This window comes from Ochotona curzoniae, unplaced genomic scaffold (assembly GCF_017591425.1).
Source record: "Ochotona curzoniae isolate NIBS_2020 unplaced genomic scaffold, NIBS_Ocur_1.0 contig_1, whole genome shotgun sequence".
Classification (NCBI taxonomy): domain Eukaryota; kingdom Metazoa; phylum Chordata; class Mammalia; order Lagomorpha; family Ochotonidae; genus Ochotona; species Ochotona curzoniae.
In genome coordinates, this window is record NW_024464918.1 from 15,023,721 (window position 1) to 15,039,631 (window position 15,911).

General features: G+C 47.6%; 2 protein-coding genes and 1 non-coding gene across 8 annotated transcripts in view; 1 reads left to right on the forward strand and 2 right to left on the reverse strand.

Moving 5' to 3' along the window:
- The window catches only part of CYFIP2 (cytoplasmic FMR1 interacting protein 2), a 111,317-nt gene extending 108,055 nt beyond the window's left edge, over positions 1-3,262 (reverse strand). For 3 of the 4 annotated variants that reach the window (XM_040989489.1, XM_040989568.1, XM_040989342.1), the window contains exon 1: positions 3,135-3,232. The gene's annotated coding sequence lies outside the window, so the exon portion shown is untranslated. Of the gene's footprint in view, positions 1-3,134 lie in introns of all 4 variants that reach the window. The other variant, XM_040989407.1, reaches the window with a different exon arrangement.
- A 5,113-nt stretch (positions 3,263-8,375) lies between these two features.
- LOC121154417 lies at positions 8,376-8,539 on the forward strand. The gene has a single exon (XR_005883513.1). It is a non-coding gene; the product is annotated as a U1 spliceosomal RNA (small nuclear RNA).
- A 4,875-nt stretch (positions 8,540-13,414) lies between these two features.
- Positions 13,415-15,911, reverse strand: part of ITK (IL2 inducible T cell kinase) — a 59,059-nt gene continuing 56,562 nt past the window's right edge. For all 3 annotated transcript variants that reach the window (XM_040990139.1, XM_040990008.1, XM_040990079.1), the window contains one exon: positions 13,415-14,832. In XM_040990139.1, coding sequence (XP_040846073.1) covers positions 14,758-14,832 — 75 coding nt within the window. In that variant the 3' untranslated portion in view covers positions 13,415-14,757. The remainder of the gene's footprint in view (positions 14,833-15,911) is intronic.

A 15,911-nucleotide genomic window follows, 5' to 3' on the forward strand; every position in this document is an offset into this window, starting at 1 on the left:
ACTGCTTTCCATTGCTCAGCTTACACAATCAGAGGGGTCGTGGCTGATTTAAAGCACGGCACAAGTCACCAGTCTCTGGTGCTGCTCTGTCTGCCCAGGGAGCCAGGCATGCCCTCCACGTTTTTTGGTCAGTCGCAAAATGCTCACTACAGAGAGAGGAAGAGGTGTTTCCTGAAGTCCAGTGTTGAAACGTGAGCTCCAGCCTTCTGCTCAGCCTCTCCCACCCCCCGCCCCGCCCTGCTGACTCAAGTTCCACCCACCTCTGCTCGCTACTCAAGAACACCTGCTTTCCCAAGACCTCACTGACACTGCATCTTGTCAGCTTTCCTTTCCTTTGGCAGGTAAACCTGAAGCGGGGTTTATTGGTGACGGAGACCAACTGCCTCTGAAACTGCAAAATTCAGGCAAGTTTTGGATGTAGAGAGGTGGCAAGAACTGTGGGTTGACAATGCATGTGAGCCAAATCTTTGCTGATTACATAAGAAGTACATGAATAGAATGTGAATGCATGCCACCTTCATACAGCCCCCATTCAATGAGCGCATCCAAAGGCAGGACAGCTCCTCCCCCGGCACAGCTGGCCACCCAGTCAACGGCCTAGCAGGGGCCGCTATGCCCCGCCTCCTCTGGCCACCTCCACTGCCAATGCAGGCCATCCTCAGTGGGCCGCCCCATGGCCTTGCTCCTCAAAATGACAAGGCTAAAGGCCTTTCACAAAAGCTCCAATGAGGTGACTGATGTCTGGCTGTGTCAACTACCAGTGAATAATTAATACTTGCCAGGAAAGAAATAGACTCATTGTTACGGTGGCCACACGGAGGCTACAAAAAGGCCATTTTGTGGAACCCTGGGGCCAACAGTGGCCAGAACAAGCGTCTTTGAGTGTGTTGACTGAGCCTTGAACGTGGGGGCTGCAGCCCAGCACTGTTTTCCAGGAGTGCCGCTCCCAATGTTAATGAGCTTGTTGCCTATTCATCACCTAATTCAGCTTTCTGCTCAATGACAGCCACAGAGGAGGCCCACTCCACACCGAGAGGGCACGGAGGTATCACAGGGGATGCATGGTGCTCTCTGGAAGCCCCTTACCACACTTCAAATTCTTGTCTACTTTCTGCTCACGGCCTGACTCTGATTTAACTAAAATGCTCCAATCCTACTGGACTATATACTCAATTCTTGGCCTAATGCCCAAAGCAAGTTTTTTCCTTTGCCATTTTCCAGCACGGACTAAACAAGGCCATCTTGGGTGCCTACAGAACTGGTCACAACTGGTCAGGAAATATAATAAAGAAGCTTAGTGAGCAGAGAGCTAATACCCCCAGCCAGAGGCAGTGTACAGAACCAGCCAGAGGCACCCGCTTAATAAGCAATCACACACTCTTCTTTTGACCTAATAACTGCCCTGGCAGATGGCAGCCAGTGCCAACAAGTAACTCTATACAAAAGTTTCACATCCCTCAAGTGGGCATTGGTGTTCAACCAATGCCTCTGGTGACCATGAGCCCTGACCATTTCTACACACACACACAACCACTCATTCTCTCCCTCACACGCTCTCCCTCCTACAGTATGCCTCCTCTCAGCGCCAACGCTATCCTCGCCATGCACAGAGTGGACAGCTGCGATGCGCTGTCATTTCAAGGGACTCTTTGGAGAGCGCCCCAGCTCACAATTCAAAACTGCATGCAGCTGAGATATCACACATTTTGACTTCGTTTGCCCTATTAAAATACAGCTCATCCACATCTGATTAAGTGAATTCTCAAGCACCTGTTCAGCACCAAATGGGATATTCTTCTGTAGGAAGCTCTTCAAGATAAACGCGCCCACAGCTCCCTTCTAGAAAACCACGTTTGACAATGGAGAACGGGGTGGGGAGAGCTGCACAGATGCAGGAGTCAGAGAGGGTCTCACAGTGGAGAAAAACTATGGCCAAGGCCTTCGACCACTTGCCCAGGGTTGTGGACCTAGATTTCTGCCCCCTTGGGGTTGCTGGCACCAGTTCTAACAGGGCTCACATCCAAGAGAAACGTGAGATCCATTGCCCTGATGGGGGTGCTGGTAAGAGGTGGGAAACCAGTACAGGAACCCACGTGCTCCTGGTTTGCCCTTTCCGTCTACACCAGAAACCTCAGGGAAAGCTCCTCACTTGATTCCTAACCCAGCTGGAAAGACAGCTGATGGTTCACCAGCACCTGAGGGTTTCCATATCCTGGTGAAACCAGGCAGGCATAGTTCAAAGGCAGATTCCCTGGGCTGGCAGGGCAGGGCACTCAGGCACTCACAGTGTCCTTGCCAGCTGGGGGTTCTCTGTATAAGAAGCGTAACTCCCTGGATCCATAGGCGGCTGTACCTTTGAAGGTGCTAGTAAGGCTGGCCTGAGATGCAAACGGCAACACAGACACATCTTTCCATTTCCTCACAGCGCAAGAAAACCCAACCTTTCCCCCCCGCAGAAGTCAGAGCACTCACCCCTTCCCCCACCTCCTCCCAGCCCGCAGACAGCCTGGGACAGCGATGCCACAGCAGGCCCGAAAGCTTCAAAGCAGGTCAGACGCACCTCCTCCCTCATCAAAGCCCTCCACCCCCGAACTCCGCCACGGCGCCCTTCGCCCCACCCAGCTCACGTTCGCCGCAGGGCGCTGTGTGCCCCAAGTGGCTGCCAGGCGGGCCCAGGCGGCTCTTGCCGGCCTCGGGGAGGTGATGGTGGCTTCGGCAGCAAAGGCAGGGGCCGGCGTTCTGCAGTGCCTAAGCGGAGGGATGTGGCCGCAGCCGGCTCAAAGCCGCTGCAGGTGTCTCCGGTCTAGGAGATTAGCACCGCCTCCTCTCGGGCCCGTGCCTCGGGCCCAGGCCGCGCACCTGCTGCTGCAGCCGCCTCCGAGCCGAAGCTCCGCGCTGTGCCAGCGGCTCTCCACAGAGGGTTCACACCAAGGGGCCCACGGTGGGCCACAGGGACAACCGTCGCGCAGGACCTGAGACTGGACCTGCGAAGGCTCTCAGGCCGCGCCAACCCGGGCGCGGTGCCGTGCGCCCCCCGCGCGCGTCCACAGCTCGCGCATCCTCACGGCTGCATCCCGGTCCGCAGCAGCATCCCGGTCCCCGCGAAGACCCCGAAGCCTGCGAGTGCCGCTTACCTGGGTCTGCGGCAGGTCCAGGGCAGGGGCCGAGGTTACCGCAGGGCCCCGCGCCGGGGCGCAGGATGCTCTGCCCCGCTCGGCTCTGCCGGCCGCTGCTCGGCCCGCCCTTGGTCCCGCCCCTCGCCCGCCGCGACTCCTCCCTCGTCGCGAGGCCCTGCCCCTCCGCCGGCGCCGCTGTCACACAAAGAGCAGGAAATGGCTGCGGCGAGGGGCTCCTGGGGCACCCCTTGTGCGGCCAGCGCACCCAGGCCACGAGGGGCGGGCTCAGGGAGCCTCTTAGCGTGCAAGCCGGCCGCCCCGGGGCAGCGGGCTGTCCTGCGCCCACGCTGGAGAGGAGTTGGCACAGCCCCCCGATGCTGGGGACACGCACCTGCGGCCCCGAGGACAGCCAGCATTGGTCTCACGTTATCCCCACGTGCTCATTTATAGACTCAGGCGTTATGGATCACCTGTTTCATTCCAAGCCCCGTGCTAAGAGCTTAGTATTGAGTGGTGCTGCCCTCCTAGAGTTTATCGTCTGTGAGGAGGACTGGTGTCAGTCATCCTGACTCAGGTTCGGGTCCAGCCACAGGAAGTTCAGAGAGGAAAGGAGCCAGATGACCTGCTAGCGGCTATTGCTGGAGGTCGGGATGGGGATCGGGGTTGGGTTCTGGGCTGCTGGAACTTGCTTGCCATTGCTACTCTTAGCCTCACTCCTCTTCAGACCCTCGGAGCAGAATTGTGGAGGTGCCACCTTTTTAGCAAGCGCTGGCCTCAACGACACACAGGAAACACTGCCTGGAGGACACAAAGCATGACAGGAAGCTCCTCCCAGGATGCCCAGGGCGGGAAGGAATGACACCTGTCGTTTTAAGTCTTCCCCATCTGCTATATAGAAATCTTAAAGAAGCAACGCTCACCAGGATGTTGTGTGGTGGGGCCTTGAGACCGGGCTGGAGGGGGCTGCACCAGGCTGAATCTGAAGACGGCCCAAGCAAGACCTTACCACTCTGCCTCCAGAGAGAGGTGCCCTCCCAGGGCAGGTCATGTGATGGTGATTAGGACATTGTGGAGTGTATGCAGATGGAAAGGTCCTGGTTTGTTAAAGGGAGCCTCTCTTGAATACATGCTTGCCTGTACCACCGTGTGAGCTTCATCACTCTGCTGTTCCCCTTCAGAGCTCTGTAAGGAGGTGCCACGTCATTCGAATCTCAGAAAGAGACTCACGAAGTCTGCGTCCTCACCGACCTCCCTCTTTCTTCCCGAGTGCGCAGCCGTCACCGTCCTGCACAGCTGGGCACTACTCAATTCGTTCTAGTTCAAACTGGCGGAAGGATCACTCATATATCATATGTATCAACATACACAATTCCGTCCCTGGTTTCATGTGAGAAAGCTGTGGGAGTGCTTTTGGAGGAAAGCTGTAAAAATGGAACTGTTTTCTTTCTTTTTTTTTTTATGTGAAAATTTTTATTCTCCACCATAATTGTTTTTTTTAAGGACTCATTTATTTACTGGAAAGGAAGAACATCAGAGAGAGAGTGAGAGGGATCTTCCATTTACATGTCCACTCCCCTAATGATCATAACAGCCAGGTCACAGCCAGGCCAGAGTCAGAATTCAAGATCCAGGAATTCCATCCTGAACTCCCACCGGAGTGGCAGGGACCCTTAGTACGTGGATCCATCTTCAGCTACCTTCCTAAGTACTTTATCAGGGAACTGGATTGGATGTGGAGTAGCCAAAACCAAAACCCAAACCTGTGCTCTGATATGGGATGCTGATGGGCAAGCAGCAGCTTAATCCACTCTTCCACAACAGTGGCCCTTCTGCCGTGGTCTTGAGATCTTGAATGCCGGTGATGACAAATACCAAACAGATTTCCAATCAATCGCATCCTGTGTGAAAGGGCATATGATTTTGGATATTGCAGTTTCTGGAAGTTTTTTTTTCTTTCTGTTCTTTGTCTTTAAAAAAAAAAGAGTGAGATTGTTACTTATGTATTTGGCTAAATCTTAGACGAAAATAGTTCCTGGGCCCTTGAGTTTGTTTAAAAAGGAACAAGCACTGATGTCTTCTGAAGCCACTGTGTTGGAAATTCAGAAACTTGCTTTCTGGTTGTAGTTTTGCAATTAGCAGAAGAATGTTAGGCAAGTAACTTCACCCCTGTTTCCCAACCCACCCCCTGAAAATGAAGGTGTTGGCTACATTCCAACATCCCTCTACATGTGGGAAATGACATGATTTAGAGACTACATGACCTTCAGCCTTAACGCATCTCAGCAGCTCCTCACTGCCTGCAGTACAAAGCCTGAACTCCCTACCACGGGCTACAGGGGTCTTCCTGCTCTGACACCTGCCTGTGCAGGCCTTTGGATGCAAACCACTGCTGCTAGCTTCCCAAACTTGCTGTGTCCTCTCTGGCATTTGCTTTTTGTACAAGCCCAGCTCTGCTGTGTACCCTTGCCCTCTCGCTTGCATACTTTCTTCCAGTTTACCTGCTGACCATCTGTTTATCCTTCTGGGATCCTTGTAATTGTTGCCTCTTCTAGGGTCCTTTGCCTGGGGGCAGATTAGGATTAGTTGACTGGGCTCCCATGGCTTCCTGGGCTTCCTCTCTTATCACACTGCTTGTATTATAACTGTCAACAGGCTTTCCTGCATTAGACCATAACATTTAAGAGAGCGGACACATGCCTACCTCACTCCCCAATGCTTCCTCGAAGCCTGATACCTAACAGAAGTTTAATAAAAGTAGGTTGGATAAATAATTGGAGGTAAACCATTTTATGTTTCACCATTGAAATTTATAGCTGTCTCTGCCTTGAGATCTCCTACACATCCAGCCCCAGATTGCTCCATCAGAAATGAGAGGATCATGGCTGTCATGTGAAAATGTCTTTGCCACTTCCAAAGCTAGGGCCCACACATGACAGCAACCTTACCTCATTTTTAGGAAAGCTTCAAATTACTTAGCGCATCTAGATCTCCATATAAAAACCACCAACAGTGGCCAGCAGTGGCTTATTTTGACGACATCTCACACAGGATTGCCGATTCAAATACTGGATACTCTGCTTCTGACCCAGCTGCCTTCTAATGTGCCAAGCAAGGCAGTGGATGAGAGCCCAAGGACTTGGCCACTGCCATACATATAAAAGACCTGGCTGCAGTGCCCAGCTCCTGCTTTTGGCCTGGCCCAGCCCTGACTGTGGTGGCCATTTGTGGAATGAAACAATGCATAGTAAAATTCTCCCTCTCTTAGTCTGTCATTCAAACACACACACACACACACACTCATACACACACACACACACGCACACACTCACACACACACACACACACACACACACATTAAAACCATCATCAGGCCCTATTTTATATAAACCGGTAGTGGAATATCTGCACTGAGCAGGAACAAAAACTTGAATAATGAAAATTGGTAGTGGTGGCTAATGTTTGCCAAATGCATTACTTCATTTGAATTTCATAATCAGTCTATGGGGAACATATAAGCCGTTTGTGTCACTTCGTGACTGAGGAAACTTAGGCAGATTAAACAACTTGTCCAAGATGGTGTAATCAAATGCATCCTTTGATTGCAATTATGTAAAAGTTTCTCCCACTTCCACACTAAACAATCTTACTAACATCTTAGCTTCTCTCAAAACTATATTTTGTCTAAGTTACCAAAGATGCATTACATAAAAGAATTTAAAATGTAAGAAATTTTTAAAATAAAAATATCCAGTGGAAGATGGAGAGAAAAAAATATATATATATATATATCAGAACAAGATAAATAATAAAACAAGGAAGCAGAGCAGACCACAGCAACTCTACGTGTTATGAGCTTGCTACAACAGGCACACACATTGGTGCTCAGCATCCACGTGGTTAGAAGGAAGAGGGAAACTTGGCAGTCATACAATTTACATTGGCTAGAAATAAAAACTTGACCACTTGCTCAAAATGGTCTCACTTAACAGATGAAAAGCTGATGGGGAGGGTTTTCCAAGATCAGCTGGATTCAGACCCCAGGCCTTTCTGTAAGAAAGGATTTCCTAGCTCCGTCTTTGAACCTAAAACAGTCTGTTAATGTGTTTGTTTTACACTGACATGTATTGAATGTTCATTTTGGGCCCTTCTCTATGCTAAGCATTTTACCCCGATGGGCTCATTTCGCCTTCACAAAATTCTAAGACTCATTCCTATCAGTTCGTGTGTGGAACCTGCTGGAGCATGCTGGTGTTGAAACTCTGCAGTTCTATCCTCGCTACTTAGAAACCTGTTCAGGACATTCTCTGCTACATTTCTCTCGTTTTGCTCATTTCCCACTACTTTAGAGACCTGGACTCCCTTGGGAGTCAGATATTTTATACATAGCTTGGTAGCAAAGAACATTTTGTCTGTATTTACAAAGATGTTATTTATTATAGTTCCAGATAAGATCTACAAAGGAATGTAGGAGTACTTTCTGACCTGGATTTGGAGTGCAACAATGTAACTGAGGCCCAATGGCTGGGAGGCACAGACATCGCACAATCAACTCCCAGACTGGCTGGAAGCATTGAGTTTGGATAGGACTCTAAGCCCCTTTTCTGTCACTTACTAATTGTGAAATCACAAGTTATTTCTCTTATTTACAGAACCCTATTTTCTTCATCTGTAAAGTTTGGATAATACCAAATTTGCCTCTTCCTAAGGCTCTTTCAAAGATGAAATGAAATAATAAAAGCAACACGCTGAATAGAGTACAGTATCCTACAGGGACTCAAAATGAGAATTTATGATCATACAGGTCCTGAATTTTGGTGTGACCGTAAGAAGAATGCAGGACTTGCAATAGGTTCTAGATTCTCAGTTGTGTTAAGCAGCTGTCCAAGCCCCAGGAAGCCTTTAACCTCCCCGTGTATCACTTCTCTGCTGAGACTCCCGCCTTTTTAACCATCCACAAACAACTTTAGGGATCAAACATCATCTTAGATATGAAAGTGCCTTGGAAAGGACAAAACAGAAAAGCAAATGGATGCTTGTGTTGCTTGTCTCAATTATGAACACTTCTACTTAAAAATAGTCTTTGAGGAAGTGGGGAGGGATGAACTTCTCAGTAGTTCTAGCTGGGTGCAGCTAGGTGGAGTGGGAGGTCAACCTAGAGGAGGAAGAGTTGAGATTTGCTCGGCTGTAGGCTGTTTCAGTGGACTCTCCCAGGACTATGACCAGCACCTGCTAGTTCAGACCTAAACACTCCTTTTTTTCATACTTACCTGGCAGGGGAGATATCATGATCAGGCAGGTGGTTTTCCCGGGGTGAGGCTCATCCGTTGCACTTGGGATGTGCTGACCCCTGCGATTTCCCCAAATCTGGGAAACTCGGCTGCATAATTTGTGGTAGTGGGGGACTGTGTTCACGCTCTCCCCTTAAAAAATTAAAAATATAAAAAATAAATAATATGAAAAAAGACTCCTTTTTTAACACAAAAATATAAAGGTGCTTAAGCCAGCTTGGTCAAAATACCTATGATGAAAAATCTATGCATGGATATCAGAAATTTTTACACTAAAATAAAAATTTTAATTCCATTTTTATGGACTTTTTCTAAGGTATTCTCATGAATCAGGAGAAGAGATTGAAACAAAACATGTTTTTATGCATGCCGATTTCACTTTGAAATGTTCTCGTAGCTTTGCCGCTTGGGAATCCCCACGTACTCTTCCCACGCAGCTCATGCTGCACTTCTCCTATGCAGCTCTCCTCTCTCATCCCTTAGATCCTCAACCCTTGATCCTACGGGAAATATGCAGTGCAAGGGACCTGCCATTTTCTGGTCATGTGTTTGTCAATGCATAAATAGATAATTTGTTTTATGCAAATTTCATTGAAAAAGAACCTGAGTTAAAATACATTATTGCTTTATTAACATCGGGCTCAAGGTCAACTGCCTGTTCATACATGTCTGACTTATGCTAATATCTAGCACATTTTTTCTCTAAGATACATGATTATCTTGCACTTAGTTACGCTAGACAACGATACAAGACTATATTCAGTGGCCATTTGAAAGAATAAAATTACCAAGAAAAAAAAGAGCTAAAATTTACAAAATAATGTAGCATTAAACACACTGCAAAAATACCACTTGTTTACAGAATGAGCTCTGAGGTCATGTGACCTCAGCTGGAAAAGTGTGTGTAGTGTGGGGTGACACAGCATTTTCGCTGCTTGTCACATGAACATATCACGAATGATGGCAAAAAAAAAAGCCCCAGTCTTTGAGTTTAGTAAATCTTAGCAAATAGGCAAGTTTATAAGTGTAGAATTACTAAAGATGAATGGGGTTTGCTTTACTGTTGAGCCTGAGAGCATCTCATAGCAAGCACTGGCATCTACACCAGGCGTTTCTCTTTGATCCCCTCAGGTTCACTCCAGTCATCTGTCTCCCCTTGCTCTGCCCTTGGTACTGACTACTATGGACTGCCCTCCCAAGTCCCCTTGTCCTCTGGCTTCTGGTTGGATTAGATCGATCAATAAGTGATGGCTGGCTGACGGAGGATGGGAGAAAGGTAAGGCCAAGTGTTTGTACCCCTTCCCATCCTCTTCCAGAGATGCTGCCTTGGGCACCCTCTGGCCTTTACTCAAGGCCCTCTGCCCTCAAGCCAACAGGCCCCAGAGGACTCCTTCCGCTTGCAAATAACTATGTGCTCTGCTCACCTCTTTGCATCCAGTGGTGGTGACTACTCATCAAAGTCCATTTGGGCTGTTACAACAAAATGTCTTAGTCTGAGTCACTTATAAGCAACAGAAATCCACATCTCATCATTCTGGAGGCTGGGATCTCTAGGATGAAGGTGCTGGCAGATTTTGTGTCTGAGGAATTCTGTGCTCCATAGCTGGTGCAGAGTGACTGTATGCTGCATCTGCTCCACACTCCCTCCCCAGGCGGCAGGTGCAAAGGCAAACAGAGGCTGACACTCCTCTACCCTAGCACCACCAACCCAGCCTCAGGGCACTGATTCTTATTCTTGAGGGTGGAGCTCTAGGAGCTCATGGCCTTCTAAAAGCCCTGCCTCTGAATACTGTTGCTATGGGGATTAAGTTTCACCAAGAATGTGCAGAAGGTACAATATTCTAACCATAGCACAGCTCTTGTTATTTTCCTCTGTACCACTCAAAAGCTTCTCCTAAACTCAACACACATTGGGTTTATGGTCTTATAAACATTGTAAACAGTCCCATGGTAAATAAGCTGTCCTTGAATTGTCCTGCTTTGAGCATGCTGTGTTTGGCTGCTAACTGATAAGATATGGCATTCATATTTTTTGGCAATAAATGCCTTGGGTACATTTCCAGCATCTCCAATGAAGTCACTCAAATTAAAATATATTCTAACACAAACATGTGCTTCCTGTGCAAACAGAGCTTTCCTTACTGATCCATTCGTTCTGATCGGGCCACCTTCTGGAGTTCTGCTAACTAGGGAGCCCCCAGTTCCCTCTGCAGTATTACATCGCACCTGCTACATCTCACCCGCTGCCCATCTTGCTGAACAGGGTATGTTCAGTTTCCAGACGGTGGGCTGGTGTTTTGGGAGACTCCAAGGAGGGTGGGGTCTGCAGCAGAATCACCTGAGAAATGGGAAGCTTTCCTTTTGGATTGGCCAGTAGGAGTCAAGGCCAGAAGTGGCTTCAAGACAGGACAGGGTGCATGCCACAGGCTTTCCTCCCAGACCTAGTGATCCCGGTGTCTGAACTGGCCGCTGTGATGCACATGGCATTTGCCGAACTGAAAGACAGAGTGCTCAACACAAAAACTCCAATAACCCAGATTTTACTCTGCTAGAATCCTAAGGGGAAGGACAAGAGCTATTTATTGCTGTCCAGCAGTGACAGAACAAGTCTGAATCGCAACTTCCATGTGTCACCCACACAGCAGATGACAGTGAGTAGGAACAATAATCTGCAACTGCCAACAAGGGGAAAACCATCTCCATGTTGGTTTCCTCTCCACCAGCCTTGCCTTTCTCAGATCTCTTCAGAATGCTGCTGCCAGAATACATTTTTTTTTTAAATGCTCAATGGCATCTTTTCACCTAAACAGAATACAGTTCCAACTCCTTTGGCTCTTAAAATATCGCGCTTGCCTAGACTTCCTGCCAGTTTCTACTTGCCTACCTCTTCCATCATCCTCATCCTTGCCAAAACCATGTGTGTGTGCACACGCCTGCACACACACACACGCACACACACACGTACATTTACGCTGCAGTAATAGTGAGCTGACAATAGCTTCCCCATTCTGTTCTTTCTACCTGGAAACATTTCTCTGATTTCCCTCTACTTTCCTGCCTAAAACGAAACTATAATTCATCTTCAAAACTGACTCAGACATCATAGTCCCTCTCACAGTGCTGTACAACCTTTCATGTGCAAGCGGTTACCTGTGGGTCCTGTTAGAAATGCAGATCCTTGTTCAGCGGGTGAGGGTGCAGCCTGGGATGTCGTCACGGGTTGGTGTTGCTGCTGGCAGTGGTTCATGGGCCACACTTTGGGAAACAAGGCTCTTTGAGATTTTCCTCGATGGATTCCGGCACTTTTTCCCGAGCTCTCTGCTTTGACTGTGTTTTTGTTGTTGCCACATGGCAATTTTTATTATTTATTATCTCTATCCACTAGATTTGGAGTTGCTTAAAGACTACTCCTTTTCTTTCTTTCTTTGTCTTTTTTTCCTACAAAGTTTTATCAGCTGTCCGGGGTATGATTCTTAAGAAATGTGATATTTACTTTTTGAATGATGCCTTTACTAACCTGTGGAACAAGAAGCCATTTTCATTTCAGGGAGAGTTTTGAGACGTTGAGGTTTAGATAACCACGAATGCCAGGCTGTGCATATTGTATTTATTAAACGATTCAGCTTTATTTGCTGCATGCAACTTTAATTCTGGGTGCTCTACAAAGGGTTAAGAGATATTTGCAACATTTTTATTCTGAACGCTCGCAGTGTCTGTGCACTAATAAATATTCCTCTGACCCAAATATAAATACAAAGCCTCCAAAGTACAAAATGCAAACTCCACAAACTGTGACCTGAAACTTGTATTAAGAAATGCTCTGTGAACACAGGGCACCATTCTGAAAATGGGAGGGAAAGGAATCAAGCAAAACAGCTCATGCGGTGGGGCAGGACATCAGAAGGTGGGTGAGCCACGTTGTTTAGATAAAGCCCTCAAAAATCTGGGCTTAAAAAAAGAAAAAAGATTACAGAGGGGGATTCTGTAAACCAGACCACAGGGATCCGTCAAGCTCTTGCTTCTAGGCCAAATGTTCCAGAAAGCATCCATAATTAAAGATTCCGAAAGAGAATGTACAAAATTCTAAGAAGTAGACAGGGATGGTTTGGGGTATGTTGAGTGAGATCATCTTCTGAAAGACACAGAGTCATCTCGAGCCTTCCTGCTTCACAGTAATTATAGATGAAAGTGAGGCATCTGAATCTCAAGCCAGTGAAAATATCACGTGACTTAGGAAGAGCCGATTGCAACATCACCCGGTAATTTCTCCAAGAGCTTATCTGAACACTGTAGGATAATTAAGTCTCTCTCCCATCAAGCACTGCTTCCCCCTCCCCTGTCAGCATCCAAGGAGACTACAGCTCACTTTGGGGCTGACAATTAAAGAAAGCCTTTATGCGGCTGCAGGAGAACCTTTCAAAGCTGCTTTGAAGCTCATCGGTTAGTACCTTCCTGGAGCGGGACTCTACTGGGTTGGGAGAATTACAGGGTTAATTAACTTAGTAACTCCAACGTCACTAGCTGGGAACAAGGTGCAAAAACAAATGAAGAAAAAAAAAGAGATTTACTGCGAGCGGGAGGGCCATACTGCCAACCACAGTGGGCCAGGCAGAGAACACTACTTATGGGTGGTGCTACACTGATGGGTACTTTATGGGCATTCTGCCTCTCCCCTCTGCTTTTTTTTTTATATAAAGGATTTGTTTGTTTTATTTGAAAGGCAGATATATGGAGAAGAGGAGACAGATCTTTCATCTGCTGGCTGCAATGATCAGAGCTGAGCGGATCTGAAACCAGGAGCTTTTTCATGGTCTTCTACACAGATGCAGGGTCCCAAGGTCATTTTCTGCTTTCCCAGAGCATAAACAAGGAGCTGGATCAGAAGTGGTACAGCTGGGACACAAACCGATTCCATATGGGATGCTGCAGACACAGGATTAGCCAGTTAAGCCATGGTGCCGGCCCCTCCTCTCTGCTTTATCCATCTCCTCTGCAATCTCTTTTGTTCTCCAGTAGGAGGCGGTATTGAACAGGAATAAAGAACTTGGTACTGGAGCCAAAATGTGAATCTGGGCTCCTAGGCTTCTTATTTCTGTCACTTTAGGCCAGTGTTCTGACTTTTTAAAGCCTCAATTTTCTTATCTGTGAAATGGGTTGTTGTGAATTCATGGTGAACAGGGATTCTACAGGAACTTGTAGCTTAGTAGGCAATCACTCGAGCTACACATAGGTATTCAAGCTACAGGATCCATCCTTATACAACTTGGAAGATCCACAGTCAGTACGCATGACTCAGTTTCCATCCATAAGACTTGAGAGAAGAGACTCCAATTCCTCTTCCAGAATATTGGGAACCTTGAAGTCTCAAGCTGAAACAGGCTCTGATCACTCTGTAAGGCCAGGCTGACCAGCACAGCGCCCCCTTACACTGATGCAGGCTGAGGAGTGTAGACAAGGGCCGATTCCCAGAGGCAGGAAAACGGTGGGCCAGGTCCTCAGCCAGGGTCAGTATAGACATAATTAGGTCTTAAGCATCCTGGGCAGAAGAGGTCTGGCCTAGAAGACAAACATTGGTGGAACAGGACCTTTTGCATGGCACCAGTTGGTGATGCCACTAATGAGCTGATGTATTCTCATTCCTGCCCACAGGTCAGATGCCCAATGCTCCAATCACGGGTCTGAGTCATTTATCCCAATCGAGCCAGTGCAGCTCACCACACACTCTCCCTCAGACAGTGAGGTGGCCATTTTCCTTTAGAAGCTCATAATGCTGCTTCTCAAAATAGCTGGTTTCTGCCGTGAGCGGCTGCTTCATCATCCTCTGTGGCAGCGGATTGGCTGGCAGTGCTAGAGCAGCCCAGCTGGCTTTTTCTGCCCTTGATCAACTCACCAGTTCTCCTAGGAAAAAGAGTGATGCTCCTTGTTCCCCTTAACCCACACCTCAGGGAACAGATGTGGGATCAAATACAAGTCCCTCTAACATCAGTTCAGTGCTTAAATAATAATACAAAGAACAATCTGGAGACTCTACCCATGCCGGTCTCCTTATTGCTAAGTGCAGGGAATGCTGCCTGAAAGCTGTCAGATGGCTTGCACGCCTCGTGAGACAAGCAGCAAGGGGCAGGGCAGAGGCATCCCTGCTGCTCTGGCCCAGCTCATGGCTCAGCGGTTGACCCTCTGGCCTGTGGGCCTGGCTGCCACTCTCTGTCTTGATGCTGAAGGAGCGGCAGCTCAGAGACAAAGCACCTGCACAGGCCTGGCTGCCTCTTCGGGTCCTGGGCTGCAGCTTGTAATGCTCCACAGAAAGACTGTTCACACACTCAGGATCTTCAGCCTTGGCCTGGCTGGAGTCTCTACTGAAGTCCTGACTCTGCGATTTCAGACAGCTGACCCCTCAGCCTCGAGAATGGTGGCCGGTCTTCTGGTCTCTGGAGGGGGGAGGAGAAAAAGAACACCGTGGGTTCCTTATACTAGGAGTTCCTTATATATATGAATTCCTTATGTATGTCACACAAAAGCAAACCAGAAGTCAATGGCAGTATCCTCTTATTTGAATGGTAGGGTTGCAGAGAGAGAGAAGACAGAGCAAGAGCAAGTGAGCGAATAGGAGAGTGAGAGAGAGAGAGTGCTCTTTCATTCACTGCTTCACTCCCCACACAGCTAAGTGTAGGAGTCCATCTAAGAAGGCTAAATTCTGTATGATTCTAACTCTATGATATTCTGGAAAAAGGCGAAACAAAGAGAACAGTGAGAATACCAGCATCTGCCAGTGGCTTCAGGATGAAAGAACGATAAATGAGTGATGCACAGAAGAATTTCAGGACAGTGAAATGATTGTGTGTCACAGTGTGGTGGCACATACTTCATCTCTACAGTTGTTATACCTTGCAGACGCTCCAGCACAGAGAGTGGCTCTGACTCAGAGTATGGCCAATACTTCCTGGCGGGGTCTCAACAGACACTGCTGATTACAACCAATGTGTCACTGCATGCAAAATGTCAATGAACAAGGAGAAGCACCTGGATGCAGGAAGTTACACGGGACTGCCCTGTACTCTTTGATCATTTTTTCTTCTGTAAATTTAAAACTTAAGAAAAGTAAAGTTGGAGGTTGGCACTGAAGTATATAGTAAGTAAAGTCTATAGTAAATAATATAGTAAGTAAAGTATATAGTAAGTAAAGTCTCCTCCTCTACCAGTATCCCATTTGGTGCCAGTTCAAGTTCCAGCCGATTAGCTCCCCTGCTAATTGGGAAAAGCAACTGAGCATGGTATAGACCTCTGCCATCCACTTGGGAGATGTGGAAGAACTTCCTGGTTCCTGTCTTGTCCGATGCTGGCTGTTGAGGATATCAGGGTAGAAAATTAGTGGCTAGAAGATCTCCTCTCCCTCTCTCACTCTCTGTAACTCAGAGTTTCAAATCTGAGTTTTAAAAAAGTCTATTAAGTAAAAAAAAGTAAAAAAAAAATCAACAGAAAAGTTAAAAGAGAAAAGTATCAGATGAAA